At 49.4% G+C, this 21,594-nt stretch overlaps 6 protein-coding genes across 6 annotated transcripts; 3 read left to right on the forward strand and 3 right to left on the reverse strand.

Moving 5' to 3' along the window:
* Window positions 1–998: 998 nt before the first annotated feature.
* Window positions 999–5,058, reverse strand: VTN77DRAFT_5557 (uncharacterized protein; the record flags this gene model as incomplete). The annotated part of the gene is made up of 5 exons (XM_069421738.1): window positions 999–1,190; window positions 1,255–1,579; window positions 1,647–1,966; window positions 2,036–3,436; window positions 3,496–5,058. The coding sequence occupies 5 exons, from the start codon at window positions 5,056–5,058 to the stop codon at window positions 999–1,001; spliced, it is 3,801 nt and encodes a 1,266-aa protein (XP_069281711.1).
* A 1,316-nt stretch (window positions 5,059–6,374) lies between these two features.
* On the reverse strand, window positions 6,375–7,457 carry VTN77DRAFT_5558 (uncharacterized protein; the record flags this gene model as incomplete). The annotated part of the gene is made up of 1 exon (XM_069421739.1): window positions 6,375–7,457. The coding sequence occupies one exon, from the start codon at window positions 7,455–7,457 to the stop codon at window positions 6,375–6,377; it is 1,083 nt and encodes a 360-aa protein (XP_069281712.1).
* Window positions 7,458–7,862: 405 nt separating this feature from the next.
* On the forward strand, window positions 7,863–8,777 carry VTN77DRAFT_5559 (uncharacterized protein; the record flags this gene model as incomplete). Its single annotated transcript, XM_069421740.1, has 5 exons — window positions 7,863–7,883; window positions 7,965–7,977; window positions 8,069–8,458; window positions 8,513–8,593; window positions 8,647–8,777. The coding sequence occupies 5 exons, from the start codon at window positions 7,863–7,865 to the stop codon at window positions 8,775–8,777; spliced, it is 636 nt and encodes a 211-aa protein (XP_069281713.1).
* A 984-nt stretch (window positions 8,778–9,761) lies between these two features.
* On the forward strand, window positions 9,762–13,290 carry VTN77DRAFT_5560 (uncharacterized protein; the record flags this gene model as incomplete). The annotated part of the gene is made up of 14 exons (XM_069421742.1): window positions 9,762–9,908; window positions 9,971–10,144; window positions 10,211–10,452; window positions 10,520–10,613; window positions 10,666–10,864; window positions 10,930–11,151; window positions 11,204–11,403; window positions 11,483–11,663; window positions 11,767–11,958; window positions 12,021–12,236; window positions 12,303–12,498; window positions 12,555–12,769; window positions 12,830–13,001; window positions 13,083–13,290. The coding sequence occupies 14 exons, from the start codon at window positions 9,762–9,764 to the stop codon at window positions 13,288–13,290; spliced, it is 2,658 nt and encodes an 885-aa protein (XP_069281714.1).
* A 511-nt stretch (window positions 13,291–13,801) lies between these two features.
* On the reverse strand, window positions 13,802–15,149 carry VTN77DRAFT_5561 (uncharacterized protein; the record flags this gene model as incomplete). Its single annotated transcript, XM_069421743.1, has 2 exons — window positions 13,802–14,356; window positions 14,421–15,149. 2 exons carry the CDS (start codon window positions 15,147–15,149, stop codon window positions 13,802–13,804), a joined length of 1,284 nt encoding a protein of 427 aa, XP_069281715.1.
* A 4,641-nt stretch (window positions 15,150–19,790) lies between these two features.
* VTN77DRAFT_5562 (uncharacterized protein) lies at window positions 19,791–20,953 on the forward strand (the record flags this gene model as incomplete). The annotated part of the gene is made up of 2 exons (XM_069421744.1): window positions 19,791–19,852; window positions 19,933–20,953. The coding sequence occupies 2 exons, from the start codon at window positions 19,791–19,793 to the stop codon at window positions 20,951–20,953; spliced, it is 1,083 nt and encodes a 360-aa protein (XP_069281716.1).
* Between the last annotated feature and the right edge of the window lie 641 nt (window positions 20,954–21,594).

Raw genomic sequence — 21,594 nt, forward strand, 5'->3', positions numbered from 1 at the left:
TGTTTGCTTGGTTCATGGGTGAGATTACTACAGCATAGAACTAACTCCTCAGCGCTGACACACTTTTTTTTGACCTTTCTGTATCGAGGTTCTGTCCATACATACAGTACTATACATATTTGGTTCTGTTCAATGTCCTCCTATAGGGTTTCTTTGTTCTGGTCCATTTTAGTTTCAGCATTGGATTTTTTTTTAGCACTTGATTTGATCTGTAAATGACAATGGCAATAAAATGACAAGATATACATCATGGTTACCCTTCTTACAGACATACAGACAGAAGACAAAGTTCATCACTATGCACGGGTAAATGCACGCAGACATACATACATACGTAGATACATGGCATAGATAGAATCAGTAGTAGCTGTAACAGTTCGGTGTGCATGGAACTGCGGCGGTATCAATTAATATAAAACGCGGAAATGAAGCACGTAAGTAAGGGTCATATAAAGTCCACACAATACATACACAAAAGGCATACAGGGCATAATAATAAATAAAAACAAATGGTGATATGAAAAAGAAAAGGATGAGATTGAGGTTAAGATTGTCTCGAAAAAAATATGGAGGAACATCGGGGTATTTGGGTATTTGCTTTGTTTTCTCATGGTCGACATGTCAATCAATCAATGCACCAATAAACCAATAAACAGAGAAAAAAAAGAATTTGACGTCGATCGATGGCAAGAAGTCGGTCGGTCGGTCGGTCGGTAGGTAGGTCTACCTAGTATAGTATTCGGTTCTGAGATTGAGTTCCGGGATCTTTCTTATCTGTATCAGATGCGGTTGAATAGTGTCCTGCCTGCCTGCCTGCCATCGATCAATCAATCAATCGATCTAGGATGACTGAATTCGAACAGATAGTCCGAGGTATACAATAAGAGATAAGCGACAGACGCAATATATCGACTATCGAACGGTATTTCTGTTTCTGTTTCTGTTTCTGTTTCTGTTTCTGTTTCTGTTTCTGTTCCTGTTTCTGTTCCTGTTTCCGCTTATGTCGGCGACCTGTCTATCGGAGATTCCTGCAGCGACGACGACGGTTGTTGGCTCCGATGGGAATTACTACCCCCCTCTGGTCTGTTCGTCGATGATGAGGATGACGACTGCGGTAGCCATTTCTGAAACAACTCTGGTTTGATGCCTTCTTTCTTGTAAAAGACCTCTGGTCCGCGGAAAAGTTCGATCTGTGGGTCAATACTATTAGCAAGGGCGCCATGAGTATAAACCACAAGATATGTTTAAACCCACGTGATGCCAGTTCTGCCATCGCGGAAGCAAAGGCTGCGAGGTGAGAACGCTGAACCGTCGGTAGTTTGGCGCGTTGACAATGGCCCAGCCACTGAAGAACTCGATCAGATGGTCCGTGTTCCGCTCCTCCTGCGTCAACCCCTTGGGGATCGCGGGGTGTTCGTCTTCCGACCGGGATCCATAGCCGGGGAGGTTCGCGACCGAGATGATCGGATGCTCGAGGAAGGGATTGTAGATACTGTCCAGATCGTGCGGCTCGACGGCGATCTGATTGGGATTGCCCTCGGAGGCGATGTCCAAGATGAGCTTGTGCATGATGATATAACTGGTCGAGTCGATTAGCTTGCTATCAATTGCATCAACAAAAAGTAGAGTATGTAGGTAAAACCCACCGATCGTCTTCCCCATACTTCTGCAGTAGCCAGTTTATGATGTCCGGACGGAGCATCAGTTTCCAGGTCCCCTTTTGCTTCCTTGAAACCCAGTCACAAAACCATGTGAGAATTATAACGGTGGCATCCCGTTCATTGACCATGAAGTCTTCAGTGAGGAGAAACGCCCCTCCGTGCGGGAAGAGACGTTGGAAATGGATCGGACGGTCCACGTAATCGATTGTCTTCAAAAAGGACACATTCCAGAAGCTGATCTGGTGTTTGCGCGCCAACACTGTGAAAGATGGGAGATCCTGGTAATTGAGGAAGCTGTGGTGGAACTGTGGCGGTCAGTCAGGTCAGTCTTTGTCCTGCATCTGACAGACAGACAAAGGTGGTGGTTGACATACCAGCGCAACTCCTATTTCGGCCTTAGAAAACTTTTCCCAAGCTAAGCTGTCATGCAGGCTGGATAAGACAATCACGAGATGCCGCTCCAAAAACTTTTTCAGAATCTCACATTCAACTTGGGCTTCCGGGGGAAACAGCAAGAAGAACATATTGGCGGTTTTGAGTCCGCTTACAAGAGCGAGCTCACGAAATGTTATCTGAAACTGATTAAGGAAAATTTCATCGAGATTGATGTCAGCTTGCGCACTGGCATTGTTTGCAATGTCAGTCATCTCTACGTCCGTGCCCTTTGGATGGTCACCGATCGGCTGTGGCTCTTTGTCTGGTGAGGAGCCTTCCGTGCTAGAGACGTTGTTCGAGGAAACACCAGTAGGTAGTTGTGGTAGTAGTCCTTCGACCTGTGAGGGGTCTTTGATGCTGGCGAGGTCACTTGAGTCAACACTAGGAGGTGGTCGTGGTGGTAATCCTCGAAGATGTGGGGGACTTTTTATGCTGGGAGGCGGTTGTGGCTCTTTGTCGGACTCTTTCGTGCTTGGGAGAGAGTCTTTTCTGCTGGGGAGGTCCCTTGATTGGACGTTGGAAGGCGTTTGTTGCTCTTTGTCTGGTGGTAATACCTGAACCCTGGAGGGCTCTCTCAGGCTTAGGAGAGAATCTTTCCTACTGGGGAGGTCCCTTGATTGGACACTGGAAGGCGTTCGTGGCTCCTTGTCTGGTGACAATCCTCCAGAGTCTCTCCTGCTAGGGGGGCCCCTCGAGAGGTCGCCAGAAGGTTGTCGTGGGTCTTTGTTTGGTGATGAGACTTCAGCATCAGATCGTACACTCCAACTCGGCTGACGCCTGAATCTGTCAGGATAAGGGGTCTTCTCACGCATAGGAGAGTCCCTTGGGTTGTCGACAGAAGGTCGTCGTGGGTCTTTTGGTGAATATGTGTCAAGATAAGCAGGCTTCTCGGGGGGGTCCCTTCGCGAGTCTTTGTTTGAAGGTGATGTATCAATCCTCAAGGGTGTTTTTGCAGCGAGCAAGACCATCCCAGATTTGCTGGTCTCGTCAAAGCGTCCTTGTCTCTCTGGTCTCCCTGGCCGCTGGGGAATGGATGTCTCACGCGGAATCTTTCCTTGCTTCAGACGTGCAGCGTTGAATTTGTCGGCGGAGAACACGCCATTCCATCCTGCAACCCGCAAAGATTCGCCCTGGGTGACGTCGGTGTTTCCATGGAGGAAGCCAAAGCTCCTCGATTTGGCCGGGTAGCAGAATAAAACTGTAACAAACGATTCAAAAGGTACCCGAAATATGCCCACCAGGTCTTGCTCAACTAAGTACTGGGCCAGTTTCTCGACTCCGTCACTCGTGTCAGGATATCCCTCGATCCAGCCATTGAAGAGAATGATGCCATTTCCAGTCTATAAGAACAATTATCAGAGAAGGCCCCCGACGGTGGAAACTGGGCGAGAACTCTTACCATGTTAAAAACCGAATTATATTGCTCCATTGTCCACAGCTCTTCAAACCAAACGTCGATACGATGTGCGTGTTTCAGCTTCATAAATTCCTTGAACGCCCTATTAGGGAGATTGCACACTCTGACATCACCAACTTCGACTTTGTCGGTCCCATAAGAAACCTGACATAGAAGGTCTCCGTCCTTCCAATATCGACGTCGCACCTGGCCGGACGAATCAACCGTCTTCCCAGACCGGGACCATTCCGAACCCTGCTGCAACGAAGTTTTTCCTGGAACAGAAACGCGCCGGCCGTCGTTCCGGGTATTCTCTCTGGTAATCTGTTCTGAGACCGGCGTTGCTAGGTTGGAGGACCATGAAGCTTCTTGTCTCGAATGCAGGGAGCCGGTGCGGACATGGGAAGGCCGTGGAGAAGACTGATTATCGGAAGGACGTTGAGGTGGAGTATCCCACATCACATCGTCATCTTGTTCCACGAACAGACTATCTGTATCTCTCCAATTTGGTCTCCTCAGCGCTTGAGCATCGGACATAGTAGCCCAGTCCGATGGCCGCCTGAGTTCCAATTGGCTTGGATCGGGCTCTGGTTCCTGCCGAGCCGCCTGCCCGTATTTGCGTGTTGTCGACATGTGTTTCCACTGTTTTCCATCACCGGTTCCCTCTGCTCGCTGAGCGCGGGAGCGCGATACAACGCTCTGGAGGTCCCGCCTTCTAGCAGGACCTCGTGCAAAGGAAACCGGTTTGTCCGCAGGCAGACGGGGTCTCACATTTCTCGAAGTCCTTGCAGTGGAAGCCGTTGTAGTGGGAGCAAGTCTGGGGGCCGTCCCAGTCGTAGATCCATGCTGTCTGACAGAAGATTGTCGCGCTTGCCTGGAGATTGGAGATCGGAGATCATTTCTATTCTGATTTGACGAACTCTGAAGCCCGTTATTTTGATTCCGAGATTGACCTGGCTGTGTAGGTGCCGAGGAAGTAACAGGACGCTTCTTAATCTGTCGAGCAATAGGCTCGTCTGAGCCTTCGGACTCAGACTGGGCTGCGCCTTGCCCTTTCTCACTCTCAGAAGGTCTAGGACTCTCTTCAGAAGATTCCTGATCGTCGTCTCTTTCAGGAGATACAGGGAGACCAAGCCTGATCCGTTTTGCTCTCCGTCGCCGCTTCCGCTCGTCTTTTGCGGCCCAATACGCGTCCACCATGTCTTCCCAGCCTTCGCGGTCAAAGGCAGGCAGCTCGCCGCGTTGAATAGCCCTCCGTTTCTTCTTCCAGTCTCGCAAAGTCTCCTCATTGTTGAACATCTCTGGTGGTTCCCAGGTGCATCGCACATCAGGATACCCTTTCCATTTCACCAGATACTCTTTCATTCCCTCTTCCAATTCGCGCTCATCATAGATGGTCTCAACCTCATACTCGCTCTTTGGCTCACTGGGCACAGTTGATGTGAGGGAGATGGAATCGTCATCATCATCGCCGGCTCCGATCAGTGCACCAGAGGCCGTATTCCCTTCTGGAGGATCCAGGTCCATTGGGTCGGACCCAAGAGATCTTGAGCTAGAGGCTGCCATAGGTCATGACACCGTAGCGAGGAATCAGTAGAACAGATACAGATGTAAGACCGTCCAGAGGGGAAGTATGCAACCGATGGGTGGGAGATCAAAGAGTCCAGAAAGAACAACAGGTGAGAAGATGTCTATGTCAATCTCAACCTTGTTGAGAGACATGAGAATGCAGCTTCATTCAAACAAACGCAAAACCCGCATCGCCATGGCAAGTACCAACAACGCCGAGACAAACACAAATGCACGCAGTGAGAGACAGCCTGCAAGCACCCTGTGATACAGAACCTGAGTCTGAAAATCTGTTAATTTAATTTAATAAAACTTCTGGACCTGTTTGTTCTGATGTGGTTGGTTATTATTGTTTACAGCAAAGAGAATTATTGGCGAGGTGCCTACGCCACATTTTGTGACTTTAGTCAGCAACCCCCGCTTGTATAGAGAGACGGACACCTGATGAACGAAACAATGATCCAAATGATGCTGAACACTTGTTGGCTGCGTTGTATATAACTACATGCATCGAGATTAGCAAAATAAGTATCGACCTTTGTTGGCTTTGCTTCGGAATGGTGAGAAGTTGAAATGCTTGCAAGTCCAAGGTGGTAATAAACTGTACAGAATACGGGTAGCAAAATTCCCGCTCGAGGGAAAGACCCTTCTCATACCATTGGCATGTCGGTTGATTTTCTTCGGGCGTATCTTAACTAGAACGCTCCTTCACTCAACGGAATCTTCGTCTTGGTGAGATCCAAGAGGATTCTTCCTAGACGCTTCGTATCCTGGTAGATAGAAATTGATCAAGCACCTTCTCGGGTTTGATGATCAGGAGACCGAGAACCTGGTCTTCTCCTTGAGCTGCTGGTGACGCAGTAGAGCTGTCCACCCAGTTAGTAACAATAGGGACGACGTAAACTTCAGGCTTATAGAGCATGAGATCAACTCGCTGTTGATAGCCAGGAAGCTTATTGAGTGGGTTAGCGGTATATACACAGTCGGAAGGGAGGCTTTGCCAAGAAGCCTTTAGTACAAGGTTCGCGCGTAACGGGCAAGCTTGCTGCGGCGAGGGGACCAAACGAATGTTTCAGGTCTCCAAACTCTAGACTCGGACCTCATTGCATCCTGATCAGGTGAGAATCAGCAGGTGGGGACTCCGGCTTCGGCGGGTCATCTCCACAATGCAACGAGACTATCGGCTTGCCAATGAGCAAATAAAATTTCGGTCAAAGAGTCAGAAAAAGTGCACCGAAGCCTTGTTCTCGAAGATGGTGAAGTCCTGAATGGTCCATTATGACTCCTATGGATAAGAAACGAGACACCTAGGCCTAGATCGGCATTCCCTTCCTCAGAAGAACTTTTTCCATCCTCATTTTCATGCTATCCACAAATTTGTTAATCTCCTTCGTCGTGATCTTGTCCCATTCTTCCAAAACTGCGGCTTTCAGCTGAGTCTCATCATTTATTATCCTTTTTTGGAGACGTTTCTTGAGAAGTAGGAACACATCCTTGACGATATTGAGGTCCGGTGACGCTTGAGGATTGCGGAGGCATGGGAGGTTTAGAGAATCCATATAAGCCTGCACAAGACTGCGTCCGATGCTCGGGTGTTCGTAAATTCCGTTTGCATCTTCCAGAAATATCACCCGTCTCGTGGACGTAATGGGTTGAACATGAGGTCGTAATATTCGAGTTATATAGTCTTGTTGGCTAAGAGCAGCACCGCCAGTGCCACTGCCATTATAGAAGACCAGCGGGCTTTTATAATCGTACCCCACCATGGCCCAACAGTGGAACAAAGATTTGTCGACCTCTTCCCGAGATTGTAGACAGTCTTCGCAGAGTCTCTCATCTTTCCGATTGAAGACTCTCGCCTTGCGACTGGCACCCAAGCCAAAGTTGACCACATCGCTGAAGAGAACCGATCGCCACTCATTCTGCCAATGCTGGTGGGCAAGGGCATATTGCATGCGCGTTTCCCGGATTTTGCGGGTGAGCCATTTTTGCTGGCAGGAGATCCTCTTGCAATACCCCTCTTTGACCATGTAATTGCGGATCGTCTGAAGATGGACGCCCTCAACGCCAACCGCATGTCCCAGCTCCTCCCACGAAATTTCGCCTGAAGACGTCTCCAACATTTGAATCATCTTCTGAATGAGGTCATCGCTAATTTTCTTGGGCCGACCGCGCCTTTCCGATTTTTTAGACCCTCGTTCCTCGTTTTTCGCAGCTTTGGCACCAGCGCCGGAGAGGGAGCCTGTGCGCCGGGATGTTCCTGTGCGAGGCGGGATCTCGTTGTTGGAAACTTTGTCTCCGGCGTATTTTCTCAGATATGACAAGGTGCCGTTGTTCGCCATCGCCATCGGGTTTGTGAGATCGGGCTGAAAACGTCGAGGATTGGAGTAGGCCATGGCGATGGGTGCGAAAACTGTGACGCGGTGCTTCTGCCAGGCTCGTGCCACTTTCCCCATTCTTCCCTCCTCGTCCTCGTGTCGGCGGCACGGATCATGTCACGTGAAACCCACGCTATCCTCGATCGGACGCGACCCGGTCACCGTCACTGCAAGGCATCACAAGCTGCGTGTATTTGTGCTTGTGCTCTCTACCACAAAGCACAGTCTGCCTCTCTGGTCTACTGAGAGCTTTGTGTGACCCAAGTGCATATCTGCACGGAAGACATTCATCATCAGCGATATCCTGGTCTTTATTCTGCAGTCTTAGGTTTTTGTCTCGAATCCAACGGTCTCCGCCACGTTGTAATATTCCCCCCTATCTCAACCCGCAATCGACCTTGAATTTTCGCACCAACTTCCGTCATGGCGAACGATGAGTATGATGTAAGTTATTTCTCATGTTTCTAGCATCCCCTCTGAATTTAATTTTCTTTTGGAATTAGGTTCTGACTCTTTTTCATCCAGTTCCTCTTCAAAGGTACTGTTACCCCTGGTCCCTTGCGTCCACCCATTCTATTCCCATTGTCCCTTCGAGGAGGGTCCGGTGACTGATAGTCTTTTCATTCTAGTCGTCCTTATTGGAGACTCCGGTGTCGGAAAATCGAACCTGTTGAGTCGTTTCACTCGAAACGAGTTCAACCTTGACTCGAAGTCTACGATCGGTGTTGAGTTCGCGACCCGGTCCATCCAGGTCGACTCCAAGACAATCAAGGCTCAGATCTGGGATACCGCCGGTCAGGAGCGCTACCGTGCCATTACGTCTGCGTACTACCGCGGGGCGGTCGGCGCGTTGCTCGTCTACGACATCAGCAAGCACCAGACCTACGACAACGTTACCCGGTGGCTGAAAGAGCTCCGTGACCATGCCGACTCCAACATTGTTATTATGCTCGTTGGAAACAAGAGCGATTTGAGACATTTGCGTGCCGTGCCGACGGAAGACGCCAAGCAGTTTGCAAGTAGGTCGATCCTTAGTCGCCACACCTCTCGGTGGCCGGTGCTAATGTAGACAGGCGAGAACAACCTCTCTTTCATTGAGACCTCTGCCCTCGATGCCAGCAACGTTGAGCTTGCTTTCCAGAACATCCTCACAGGTTTGTTGTCTCCTCTACGATGGCATGATCAGCTGTTGACGATCCTCGTGTAGAAATCTACCGCATCGTTTCTAGCAAGGCCCTGGATAATGGCGAGTCGGGACAGAACCCACTCGGCGAGCGCCGCCAGGTGGTAGAGATCAGCAAGTCGCAGGATCCGGAGACGAAGCAGGGATGCTGTTAAATGCCCACTCGGAGAAGACGTTTCGAAAACGCCCACCGCCACGAATTTCTGTTTTGCGATGTGACATGGTGATATGGAATGGTCTCTTTGTGGTCTATCGGTGTCTTTCTTAGCTCTGTGAGTTGATGACTTATGAGAAGGACATGGCAGAGAATCACACGGCTGGAACGGGGATGCTGGGACGAGGTCTTATTCGACATCATCCATTCCCTTCCAGCCACATTCCGTGCTTCTGTGGTTTCCTTTTTCTTTCCCCTTCTCGGTTGCCGTGTCTCTGTGGGTGCCTTTAGTCTTCCAGATCAAGTTTGACCGAGATTCTGCTTTTTACGATTTTCCCAATTCGTGTTTACCCCTTTTTTAACGGCATGGTCCATTTCCCCACATTGGTCGCTGTGTTAAATTAGGCGCCTCTCGATAATTACTACATATTGGTTTTTTTCCGAACTTGTCAAGAAATTATCTTGTAGTCTGGCTAGCATATTATGCTCAATGTTTCTTTTGCCACATCTGCATGCACCTCATAGGAGTGCGCCGATCCATCTAATAATTTGACCCGACCGCAGCTAGTCACGTGATATAGCTCATCGCTACTTGGGTCCAAGGTCTGTCCACCTTGTAGGCAGGGTCACAGGAGCCAAATTTTCTAGATGCCACAAAAGGACATATGTTTAAATGTTACCATGAAGGTGTACCCTGTAATAAAGAACTTCGAATCTATTTTTATTTTTCCAATATGTGGTTCTTTCTTTGAAAACAAGCAGTTGGGCCGTATCACGTGAGAGTCGTTCTGCTTCTGGCCCGTGCCCCCTCACATCCTGATCGCGTCTAGTGAAATAGATATACAGGGCTTTGACCAATACTGCTGTCGGATTCCCTCTCTCTTTCGCACCACTGTCGTCCCCTCAGGCTGAAGAAATTGAATTTGACTTGGATGGACTGGAATACGTCTGCGCTGACATATTCTGTGGTGTACATCTTCCTGCGATGGATGAGAATTCTTTGTCCTCTTTGTTTTCCGAAGCAACTCCTGGTGCTGATGCGAGTCCCGAGCAGCGCAATGAACCGGAGAATCGTGAGTCGCAGCAATCTTCGGAGGTGAATGGGAATGGGAACTTCCCTCCCTTTTCTCAAGTATGTCGCATTTGAATCAGTTTCGAAATCAGTAAGAAAAACTGATTGTTTCAAATGGATAGGATCCAGTGGTACTTTTACCTCTTACAAATGCCACGCACAGACCAACTTCTACTTTGAAACTAGAGTATACGGCTAGCCTGCCTGAATACCCTGAAACGGACCCCTGTGGCTTCACCTATGTTGTTTATGTGGGCGGTCAAGATGCACAAACTGTAGGAAAGTTGATGCATGAGGTATGTGGAGCTTTATCCAAATCTGCTTTGGGTAGTTAATTCCATTCGAGTCGCTAATGGCAACAGATCCAATATCACAAGAAAATCATATCTCCGCCAAAGCCAATCTATTGTCACTTTCTGGATGCCAAAGTGGTAAAGCATAGGTTCAGATGTACTGGGATCAAAACATGCCCCCTTTTCAGCGAAGACCTGAAAGCGATCCGCCACACGTCTCTCACAGACGATTTACATAAGTATCTCAAACGCAGTCAACAAGCGGCGGACTTGTGTCAAACAAATCCATCAGCCCGCGCCCATGCTTACAGGTGGCCTAATCCATCCCTCTGTGTAGTCATTTGATTAAATCACTAATCATCCCTACTAACGATATAGTTTTTTCAAGTCCCTTGAGTTACAATTCCAAAATGGCTATGCTTGTGCACGGCCCAGACCAGACTGCAGGCCACAGATTTACCAACCCGACGTGGTATGTCTCACTCGCAATGCTTCTTCTTCGACTGTTTCTGACCAAATTCCAGACTGCGCAAGGGCAAACAGATCCAGGTATCCGGTGTGTCAACGCCTCCAGTGACCCGGGCGGTCATTATTGGAAACCCGTACATGAGATTCCCAGCTTTGATCTCAAAACCGCAGTGGAGGTATTCGGGCCGGATGCAGCCTTGTATCTGAATAACTGTGACATGGTTTACTCGACAACTACCCGCCTCACCAGTTGCAGTAAGTGCTTGCGATCTTCCGCTTAGACAGAAAGTGTTAACTAATTGTTAACTTACGCCTCGCAGGAATGCCTCATCTGGCAGGAGTTGGAAAGCTTCAGGAGCAGTCTTGCAATGTTGTCTTTCAAGTCATGATCCCTTATGACCTCCAGTCTCGTCCCTATATTCTGTTTCTCTCTCATGGGGTTCACCAGCATATGCCGCCAATGCCTGCCCGTGCTCCGCCACTGCTCACCGAGAGAACTATCCAACTCGTTGCCAAGGCCAAGTCTTCTGACAATAACTTGCGTAAGTACTGCGAAGACACGTGTCATGGTAGATTTGTCGTTGACTCTCTTAGCTGTGTTCCTCAAACCGCCTGCACCTGAAGCACTCTGCGGTGAGGAATATAGTGGCCTCAGTATCTCAGATATCCGTAAACGTATTACAAGTGGGAATCCCTTGGCAGCCGCTTTGGCGAGACAGAGATTACTCCGGTATTTAGGAACACACTATTACCTTACCACTCTGTTAGAGCTGGACCGATGTGACACAGCCAAGGTAAGGGAAGAGCAGAGACATCCCCAATCGTACCTTTATGCAGCATATCGTGTTGGACTAAGATCGAGATTTATCGCAGGAATATCTCCAAGAAGTGTACCAAGATAAAGAGGGGGTGATGATCATCTGCGCCCTGAAAGAGCAGTTGGACCTTCTCGTGTCTGTGAAAGGGCTTGAGGTACATATCAAGTCGAGGCTACTCAGGCATACTACATTGTATGAGGTGGTATTTGCGGCATGCGAGGAAGCAGGTGGTTTTGGTGAGTGAATTTCGTATATTGTGTTCCCCGTCTCTCACCCTAATCCTCGGCTTCTAATCGTCTCTTCGCTTCTCTGGTTTAAACTGGTCGCTGACTATCCAAGGTCAAATGGCACTACCACTGGTGAGGGTTTTCACCGACTACAAGAGTTCTCAGAGTTTCTGTCATCTCTTTCAGCGAGTATTTGAACTCGCTCGGTTGTTGACGGGCTACGAGAAACCAATTTGCTTCCATCATATCCATCGCTCTGGGTATCGGTCAGTTCTCATTGATATGGATCGAGACTTGTATACTGGTAAGATATAGGTCCGCATTTGCCGTGGAAGACAGTGATTAACTGGAAGATATTTCCTGCAGGTTTTGGCCAGTATCTTTCGGAAATTGACCCAGCTCATCGCGATGTCACTTGGCAACTCCGGAACATCATCATGTTCTGCAAGCCACACTTCTTGAGGAAAGTCACTGACCTGGTTGGGGTCCGAGTTAAGAACGTAATGCTGTGGGATCAACTGGCTCGTCTCATCGACTGCTCGTCAAAGCAGGAGTATGAGAGGATTTCAGAGCTCTTGACTGGTACTTCTTCACCTGGATTCCGCACATGGTGTGGGATGCTTACTTTGGATGCTTACTGTTGATTAGGATCTGCCAACGAGAACGTTGAGAAATGGGCTCCTAACCTAAAGGACCCCATTATTGCCGCTGGACTAAACGTGCACTTTTCATCCATGCCTTCCGGGATTTATACTTCATTCCGGCGAAGAAAAACCGCTGCGGAAGAAACACACAACGCCGACCAAGTGCAGCACATCCGGTCGCTGCTGCCAACCCTAAAATGGTATGCGCTGTGACGAAAGTTGACGAACGACTACTTTGCTGATTAATCGGATTCAGGTCGTGGAATGAGGACAAGGCGATTATGGGCCGTTTTCAAAGCTGTGTCACAGCCGGACGACCCCCTGCCCCCGAACCAACGATCATTAGATATCCTGCGAACCCTCCACCACCTCGAGCTCCTCCACCACACCACACCATGCCACCACCACCACCACACCATGCCACCCCGCAGTCTTCGACCCTTCCACAGCCACAGCGGATCACGAGTGAAGGTTGTATTGCATCTGTAGTCTCTGGAACACGTGTGATGACTGACAATACGGCCCAAGTAGTTCCCTCGAAACGAAAGCACTCCGAGGTGGACCTATCCTCTCCGAGCGTTGAGGTTGACAACGGCCCCGTCGATGCACCAGACGACGACACGCCCGCGCGTGATGCCCCACAGCAGACACCGTTGCCATCACATTCCGATTCCTTAGTTCGAAGTTGGCTGGCATCAACGAAGTATGTTAACCGTCCGACCACAAACAGGACTTTTTCCCGATAATATATATACGCACATGAGCAATGCTGACCAAGCCTTAGCATGACCGAGGCAGAACGTCGCGAAGACGAGCGCATCCAGCTCCTGCTAATGGAACTCCGCATCAAAAAGAAGAGAAACGAGTTAATGGAGCACGAACTCAAAGCCCGTCGTCTGCGGATGGAGCTCGAGCAGGACGAGAAGGACTTCCAACGGGCGAAGGAGGAGAGCCAGTACTGGAAAGATCGGCCGCTGGATGGGAAGACGTGAAAGCAAGCATCACGACGAACAGATGATGATTTGATTTGATTCGATTCGTTATTTTGTATTCTTTCTGTGTGTATGGATGTATATAGAGGGTTATGAGTGCAGGGTAAATCTAATCATGATTGCGGAACGGCAATCTAGGAGGTATTACATAGGTAGTTAATTCAATTCAGTTCGATTAGGCTACTGCTCGGAACACCTGCTGTCCAAACTTCCATTGCCCAGAAGATAGGAAAGATTGATATGACTTGGACACATTCTTATGACACAAGCATACCTGGGTATACATAGTTACCGATCATAGGATAAGGCATGCCCTTCACAAACGACTATGTATGCTGGGTATAGCAAGATAGAAGAGAAAATTATATACAAATATCTAGTGACTATAGTCATAAATGTCAGCATAATGCATTGCGTCGCGCTGTATTGTTTACAGACAGACCCATTCCTAGAGCCATCTGGTCTAGATTTCATCACATCCATTCTGGCGAATGATGAATGAATGAATTGACTAGCATCCATGAAGATGCGCCGCCGTCGCAAACAGCATCATCCCAAAGTCGTCCGCTGTGCGCAGCCATCGATCAATCCTCTCTCGGCGCGCCGGCGTCCCTGTCTCTGGCGATCGCCACAGCTCTGAGATTAAGAACTCGCCATCCGCCCAGACCGAGAGGTGGCAGTCGTACTCCCGTTCCCATCCTGCCCGATCCCGGGCTTCCCAGAGCAGCCTGTTCGACGACACGGGGACGGCCTTCAGCTCGTAGGCCAGGTACACGGGCATGTGGTGCGTCGCGTTGAAGACGTTGCTGAACAGGTACATCGTGTGCAGGGTGCGTCGTTTCGCCGTCGCCACGAGCCAGGACTCCCATCGGGGGCGCGTATGCGATAGTTCTGCGGCGCACATGAGCCCGGTGGCGGATACGCGACAGCCCAGCTCTTGCAGGTGCATGATCGTCGAATGGTCGACGAGGTTGCCGTCTCCAATGGGCGAGAAGTAGCCCAGCAGGGCGTAGATCAGATATGCCTGGAAGGCGGCTAGGAGGTCTATCTCGTTGTAGGAATCGTGCTGGTAGAGACAGACTTTGTTAGCTAGAGGTGTTCTAGATGGGAGAAACAGGGCAATGACTAACTTCAGAAAGCAATCGCTCCATCTCACGCTTCACCGTGTCGATAACAATAGCCTCGCTGCCCTGAACGCGTGTCTCCCACAGCCGGACAAGACTGTAGCAGTTCGCCAGCGGAACAGGAAGCCATCTCCTGTCGACCTGCAGTGGATGAATAATCGGAGGCACGCCTCCATCGCGCAGCATATGCTTCGGATACGACCGCAGAACGCACGACGCAAACTGGATGGTGTACGGGTGGAAGTTCTTCTGCGGGATCTGGTCCCCGACCGACGAGAAGAAGGATTTCAGCCACCGGTTCTGGATCTCGATGCTGTCTGCTACGGGGACGAGGTCGAGATTGGTGAAGTCTAGATCTAGAATCGATGCAGAAGCATCGGAGAGTGAAACTGTCACGTGTTGTGGGATGCGACTGGTCAGGTGGTGTGATGCTGGAGTGGCAGCAGCGGCAGCAACGACCGGATCGGAGGTGCTGACCACTGAGAGTGGTGTCGTGCCAAAGGCATTATCATTATTGCGTAGAGAGAGCGGTGTGTCAGGCAGCTCTGTGCCAGGGTCATTAAGAGTCGACGACTGCCCTGGCGAGGTGAAATATTGGCAGTCCCAGTTTCGTGCTGCGCATCGCGAGCATTGCGGTCTCTGGAGGCCACATCGCACTTTGGCCTGGGTGCACTGCTTGCATGCCTTTTTCCTGGCTGGTGTTTCTTTGCGTCGCTTTGACTCATTTCTTGCCATGTTAGCACTTGGCTAGTCCATTGACCTGCGATTAGATGTGTTGTAGTGAAGGTATCGATGGATATACAGTACGACGGGGAAGATGCGACCGGAATTCCGATTGGTCGGGTCTCCCCCGCCTGCCTTAAGTGGTAATCTTGCGAATAACCTCAATTCTTCCCCTTTTCCCTCTCATCGAATCCCTGGCTCGTTGCCCTAATTATCAGGCCAATGAGAAATCACGGGATTTAATTAAGCCCGGCGAAAGCTGGAAGCCTCTGTTAAGGGTTCCCTCGCCCAGATGTAAATTTAATGTTACTATGGCATGCACGTCTTGACCTAACCTTTCGATCTTATCAATGATGAGCTAGCTGTCGGACTAGAATTATATTCGGCTTGGATTCAGGGTCGGGGATGCCATCAACACCAACTCCAACGCTAATAATAGCTCATCCATTCAGCATCCTGACGAGTGCACTCAAGATCATTAATCGTGAAGCAACTTGATCCTGCATGGCTCTTGGATGGTGTAGGACTGCGTATAATTAGTAGATATGGAAAATGGTAGGACTACGAGGCTGAGAGTGGCTATTTTAGGAAGCACTGAACAAATAAATACCAACAACATCGTAGTTGGACTGTTAGGCCTTGGCGGCCTCCTTCCCGTTGCGTTTGGCTTATGGTGCTTAGTCACGGTGGACATGGTGTCAGTGTATATTTTCGCGCTGTCCATCTTCGCAATGATTATAGCTTGTCAAATTGTCTGGGGGCTTTTACTCGGTACGCCTACAACACAGGCGTTGGACCAGTGTTTGGAGGAAAGCCACCCCCAGTGGCGTGGTGCGCCTGGACACCTACTGTGGAAATCTATGCCAAAGGCCAGCGGATCCTGTCCGTTTTCAGACTTCTGGCCGTGATCATCTACCTACTTCTGCTTGTGTTGGCTAACATACATACATACATACATACATATATATGCCCGAGCCCGAGATGAAAACTGTGATGTGACACGGAGAAGAATAAATATGTCCATCAAAGAGATTTCGAAAAGGCTCCGTCTGTCTGTCAGCATCTTGTGAGCTGACCAGATAAATTAGGTTTCGATTGCTTTTGTAAATCTTAGCTTACCTCCTTTGTTTAATGAACAATCTTCAGGAAATCGGCTCTACCAAATTAAACTTCCTTTACTTTAGGTGATTTTTTTTTGTATTGCTTTTTTTGTATTATTTTTTTTTGTTCGTCAAATTTGGCGACAGGCATTGTCGATATCTGTATGTGTCCGACGAGCAATCAGACTTCGACAGGGTCCGTCTCTTTCAGATGTGGATACCAGATCATATTGTAGATTCTAGCCAATGAACTGTTGAAAAAGACAGTGAGAATTGGCAGATAAATCAAAATTACGTATAAGTTGCTGTGGTTGTAGTTGTCTGTGCTCATCTACTACACTCGGTAAACATAACTACCTTCCTAAAGCGGAAAACAGAAGAGCACGCGCAAGCAAAAAGAAAAAGAAAGACTGACATATAAAAAAGCTCACACCCCACCAGTCGAGGGTGCTACGAAAACCCCCACCGACGCTATTACTGGCATGGCAGGGAGTTTTACTACCCCTCTATTGCCATTGTCATCAGATATTTTTTTACTAATATCTTCGAATGGCGAGAGGGGGGTTCAAACCTGGAGCCTGCAGCTGCAGCCAGTAGCGAGTTCTGTAGGGAGTAGGTACCCTACAGACCTGGCTAACTGACTAGGCTACATGGCCCAGGTTCTGGTTGTTGTGGAGGGTTGTTGTTGACTTATCTGTGGCGTGTTGCTCTGGGTGATGAGCTAGCTCTGTACCTGCAGACTGCGTTAGTCAGCCATCACCTTTCTGCTTTGTTTCTGTTTCTGGCTTGTCTAGTTTGTGCCACTACTGGTTACTTCTGTGCCAGTAGTGCAGGGAATAACTTGGTTTCTAAAGTGCTTTAGAGTCTTCCATGCCCACTGCTCCCTGTCATTGCTTTATACACAACCAACTGGTCAGCTTTAATCAATTTAATCAAAAGTAAACAGTACATTCACTGTCTATGATCCTTGAAGCTCATCCAACTTGTCAATTGTGTCCACTACCCAACAGGAGAAGAAGTAGATTCAATCGCTAACAGGAAGACTGCCGATAAGGTCAGCCAATATAGCGGTATGTTCCTTTCATACTCGTGTATCATGCAGATCCGTTTGCAGCAGTTCATAATCTCTTTTTCCAAATCCTCTTTCTTTATAGAAAAAGACAGAAGACACTCTGTTAACCGTGATGTTATTTTCATGATAACGGATCAAGTGGGGAATGGAGATGGTGATGTCTTCAAATTGAAATACTTCAGAAAATATCGAAACTTTCTGCTCAAGGTGTGAGTGAGTATTTGTCGTAACGAAAGCAAAAAAAAAGAAAGAAAGAAAGAAAGAAGAATATTGTATGACTACCATCCTTCAATAGTTGTGAAGTACATCAACACTCCATATATTGCTGTATAGAAAACTCGCTTAGTCATCAACTGATTTGGCCCCCGACAGCAGAACGAGATCAGCTCCAGGCATCCATATTGTTGTTCACTGATATAAGCAATATTATACAGGTATTTAATTTATCTATAGGGACTGAGTGGTCGTTGGGAGTGCCTGCCTTGGGATCAGCCCTCGATCTGCTCATGCAATGGGCTTAGTGCTTACATATGTGTAACATCGCAAGTCACATCGTGTGCACACCTGCATAGTATATACAGCAAGAAATCGGCAGCCCAAGTGGAGCTGAATGATCGTCCTTTTGTTGTGTTGCAATAATGGCTGCTCCTGCTCCTTCTCCATCGCCATCTCTATCTCGACCTCTCTCTTCATCAGAACAAGCAATAACCCAGATCCTCGAACTCCTTGCCCAGAGTCGTTTTCATCGACGATATATCCTCCCCGCCACGGCTGATCATGACGCTTTTCCTGTGACCTACTCTGATGTGGGTGCTTGTGGTGGTAACGATGAGGATGTATATGCACACGTCCCAACCATCCTCTTCATCCCCGGCATGGTCTGCTCGAGGTATTTTGGTATTTATCTGGATCATTTGGCTGCGAAGATGGGGGTGAGAGTCCTGGTTGTGGATCGGTAAGTTGGCAGACACGTTACCATCGAAGAGAGAGTTCTTTCCAAGAGTTGTGAGTTTCTTTCCTGCGTTCGGAAATCTTTTGTTATTGTTTCTTCGGTGGAAATATAGCGAAACATTTGATTATTCCGAACTTGCAGTTCCTGACATCCTGATCAGCCCAGGTTTAGGTGGCACACCTCCCGTGCCGCTTGAGAAACGAGTTTCCATCTGGCTGGAGATTGTCCCCGCCTCCTCAAGCACCTTGGCATCCCTCATGTGATCCCCGTCTGTCACAGCGACGGCGTCATCTATTTGCTCAATACGATCTCGCACCTGCGCCATCTGTTTTCGCCGCAACGGCCATATGCTGCAATTCTCGGTATGTTTCCAGCCTGAACACTACAGATCATAAACGAGGCAAACTGTTGCTTACGAATATTGTGTAGCACCCTGGGTTGAGCCACGCCATTCTGAAGTATTGGCAATGAACATTGTCCAAAAGCTGCCAAGCTCCGTCTTCAGATACTGGAATCGAGTCAACGAGTTCTTCACGACGAAGGCATCACCAGTCCTAGGAGCCAGTGGTGGCATTTTCAGCGCAATCAAAGACATCTTCAGCAGTTCAAACTCCACCAACAACACCGCCGAAAAGGAAGAGACGAAGTGTCGAGAAGTATACGGCATGGGAGCAGAAGCAAGAAGCAAACTGGACCACTACGCCGTCCGGTTCATGTCCATAGAGGGGATGACAGGCATCAATGACGAGGCGCTGCTGTGTCTCAAGAAGGGCCCGCCCGGTCTGTGGGGTGCTTGCGACGACTTGGCCACGTTTGTGGAGCGTCTCGTTGAGGCAGAGAAGAGACAAGAACCAGTGACAGGGCAGAAGCTGAGGGTGCAAGCGTTCTTTGCAGAGGATGACAGCATGACCGGGAAGAAGGGACAGCAGTATTTCGAGGACTGCTGGAATGAGCGCCCTCTCGATGGAGTAGTGGATTTTGAGACTATTACGGTCGAAGGCACGACACATGATAATGTCTTTGACGCGTCAAAGGGGGTTTGGGAGAGGGTTTTTGCAGAGGTGAGTGCTTGATACCAGTACATTAGCGTGGGAACACATATAATGGGAATGGACTATGGTAAGCTGCTGATCATTGCATGTGTATGTTGCTTAATACGATGATGTATATAATGAGATCGATGGATCAGGAACGTCTGCGCAACTAATCATTAGGTGGTTGGATGCATCTCAGTACCATATTTGATTGACCTCATTTTCTATAATAATTCTGCGCTTTTCTTGGCCGATTTTCAATGGGAATCAAGAGCCTTGTTGTTTGTATATTATTCGTCAGTTCCAACTCATACTGGAGATGAAAGCATACAGACGACAGCCAATCAGATCCTTCGGAAATAAGCTCACTTACACCATTCCCAACACGGTTAGTGCGAGAATCTGCCCTCCTGGCAGCCCTAAAGGAAAGGCAAAAAGAAACGACATCACCAGTCGACAGCATCGCATATGTTCCGCCTCCGCAACTGGCTCAAAATGGCCGAAGAAACCGCTGCAAAGAAACTGAAACCCTCGCCTCCCTTGATCGGGACTCACAAGTATGCCGTGTCCTTTTGTTGTGTGCTGAATTTCCACCGTCATGGTCGGCAACGCGACTGATAGCAAATGTCCTTCCTAGCGGCCACTTCCACGCCGACGAGGCCCTCGCTGTCTACCTCCTCCGTCTCCTTCCGACGTATGCTTCTTCGCCGCTGGTGCGGACGAGAGATCCCGCCCGTCTGGCCGAATGCCACACCGTCGTCGATGTCGGCGGCGAATATGACCCCGCCAGAAACCGCTATGACCACCACCAGCGGTCCTTCACGACCACCTTCCCCAACCACTCCACCAAGCTCTCGTCCGCGGGGCTGGTGTACATGCACTTCGGCCGCGCCATCATCGCCCAGCACACCTCCCTCCCGCCGGACCACCCGGACGTGACGCTGCTGTACGAGAAGCTCTACACCGATTTCATCGAGGCGCTCGACGCCAACGACAACGGCGTGTCGGTGTACGACCCCGCTGCGGTAGCTGCGGCAGGCCTGCAGAAGCGGTTCAAGGACGGCGGCATCAATCTGGGCTCGCTCGTTGGAGACCTGAATTACCCGGACCCGAGTGCCACCGGCGAGGCGCAGGACGAGGACGCCCGGTTCGCGAAAGCGAGCACCTTCATCGGCGAGGTCTTCCTGCGCAAGCTGCGCCATGCCAGCGCGTTCTGGCTCCCCGCGCGCGCGACAGTCGGGTCGGCGTACCAGTCGCGTCGGGAGACCGGTCACCCGTCTGGGCGGATCATCGTGTTGTCAGAGGGCGGGGTGCCGTGGAAGGAACACCTGTACAACTTCGAGCGGGAGGCTGGCGCTGGCGAGGAGAACCAGGTGTACTACGTCCTGTACCCGGAGAGCGCCACCGAAGGTGCCAAGTGGCGCGTGCAGTGCGTGCCCGTGGACGAGGGCAGCTTCGAATCCCGCAAGCCCCTGCCGGAGTCCTGGCGGGGAGTCCGGGATGAAGATCTCGATAAGGTGATGGCCGCAGAGGCCGAGCAAGCTGGCAAGACGAGGATTCCTCCGGGCGCTGTTTTTGTGCATGCCAGCGGGTTTATTGGTGGTCATCAGACGAAGGAGGGTGCTTTGGCTATGGCCGTGAGGAGTTTGGAGGGGTAATCTTACTTTAAAATAAAAGTCTTCGAATCAAAGAAAAGATCCGTTTTTGTTACATGACAGACTTGGGCTTATCGCTGAACTTATAGTTCAGACAAGTATTGTTTATGATAGAATCCTGATTCTCACGAGCAATCAAACAGTCGAGAAGGCTCACGACGGTTTCAAAACTTCAACAAGTATCTTCTCTTCATACCCTGCGTGGGAATTTATTCTGAGGATCAGTATGCTCAAGAACAGGAGCTGCGAGCTGGCGTCAAGGAAGCGTTACATAGCCATCGCTGGATGAATTATTATCTTCCCTCTCTCCTTTCCTTTTTATTTTTTTTATTTCTCTTATTTCCTCCCAATCGGGAATGACCCCCGGACGGCCCGATGAGGGGAACCGAGATTATTATTTCCTTTGGTGGGGGTTGCCTAGAGCTAGGCGAAGGCATCCATTCAAATGAATATCTATCAAAGGCGATCCTTTTTAAGGAGTACGCGGTAGTTTGTTGAGCATATACTGTTGCTTCTCAAGAAAACTGCGAACAATGGTGGATCCCATTAGCGCTGTCAGTTTGGCTGTTGCAATCGTCGATATCTTCAAAGACACGTACTTAGTCGGCAAGTGGATCCACGGGATCATTCGCTCGGTATCAACC

This window comes from Rasamsonia byssochlamydoides (genome assembly GCF_041956645.1).
Source record: "Rasamsonia byssochlamydoides strain NRRL 3658 unplaced genomic scaffold VTN77scaffold_4, whole genome shotgun sequence".
In the NCBI taxonomy this organism is placed as follows: Eukaryota; Fungi; Ascomycota; class Eurotiomycetes; order Eurotiales; family Trichocomaceae; genus Rasamsonia; species Rasamsonia byssochlamydoides.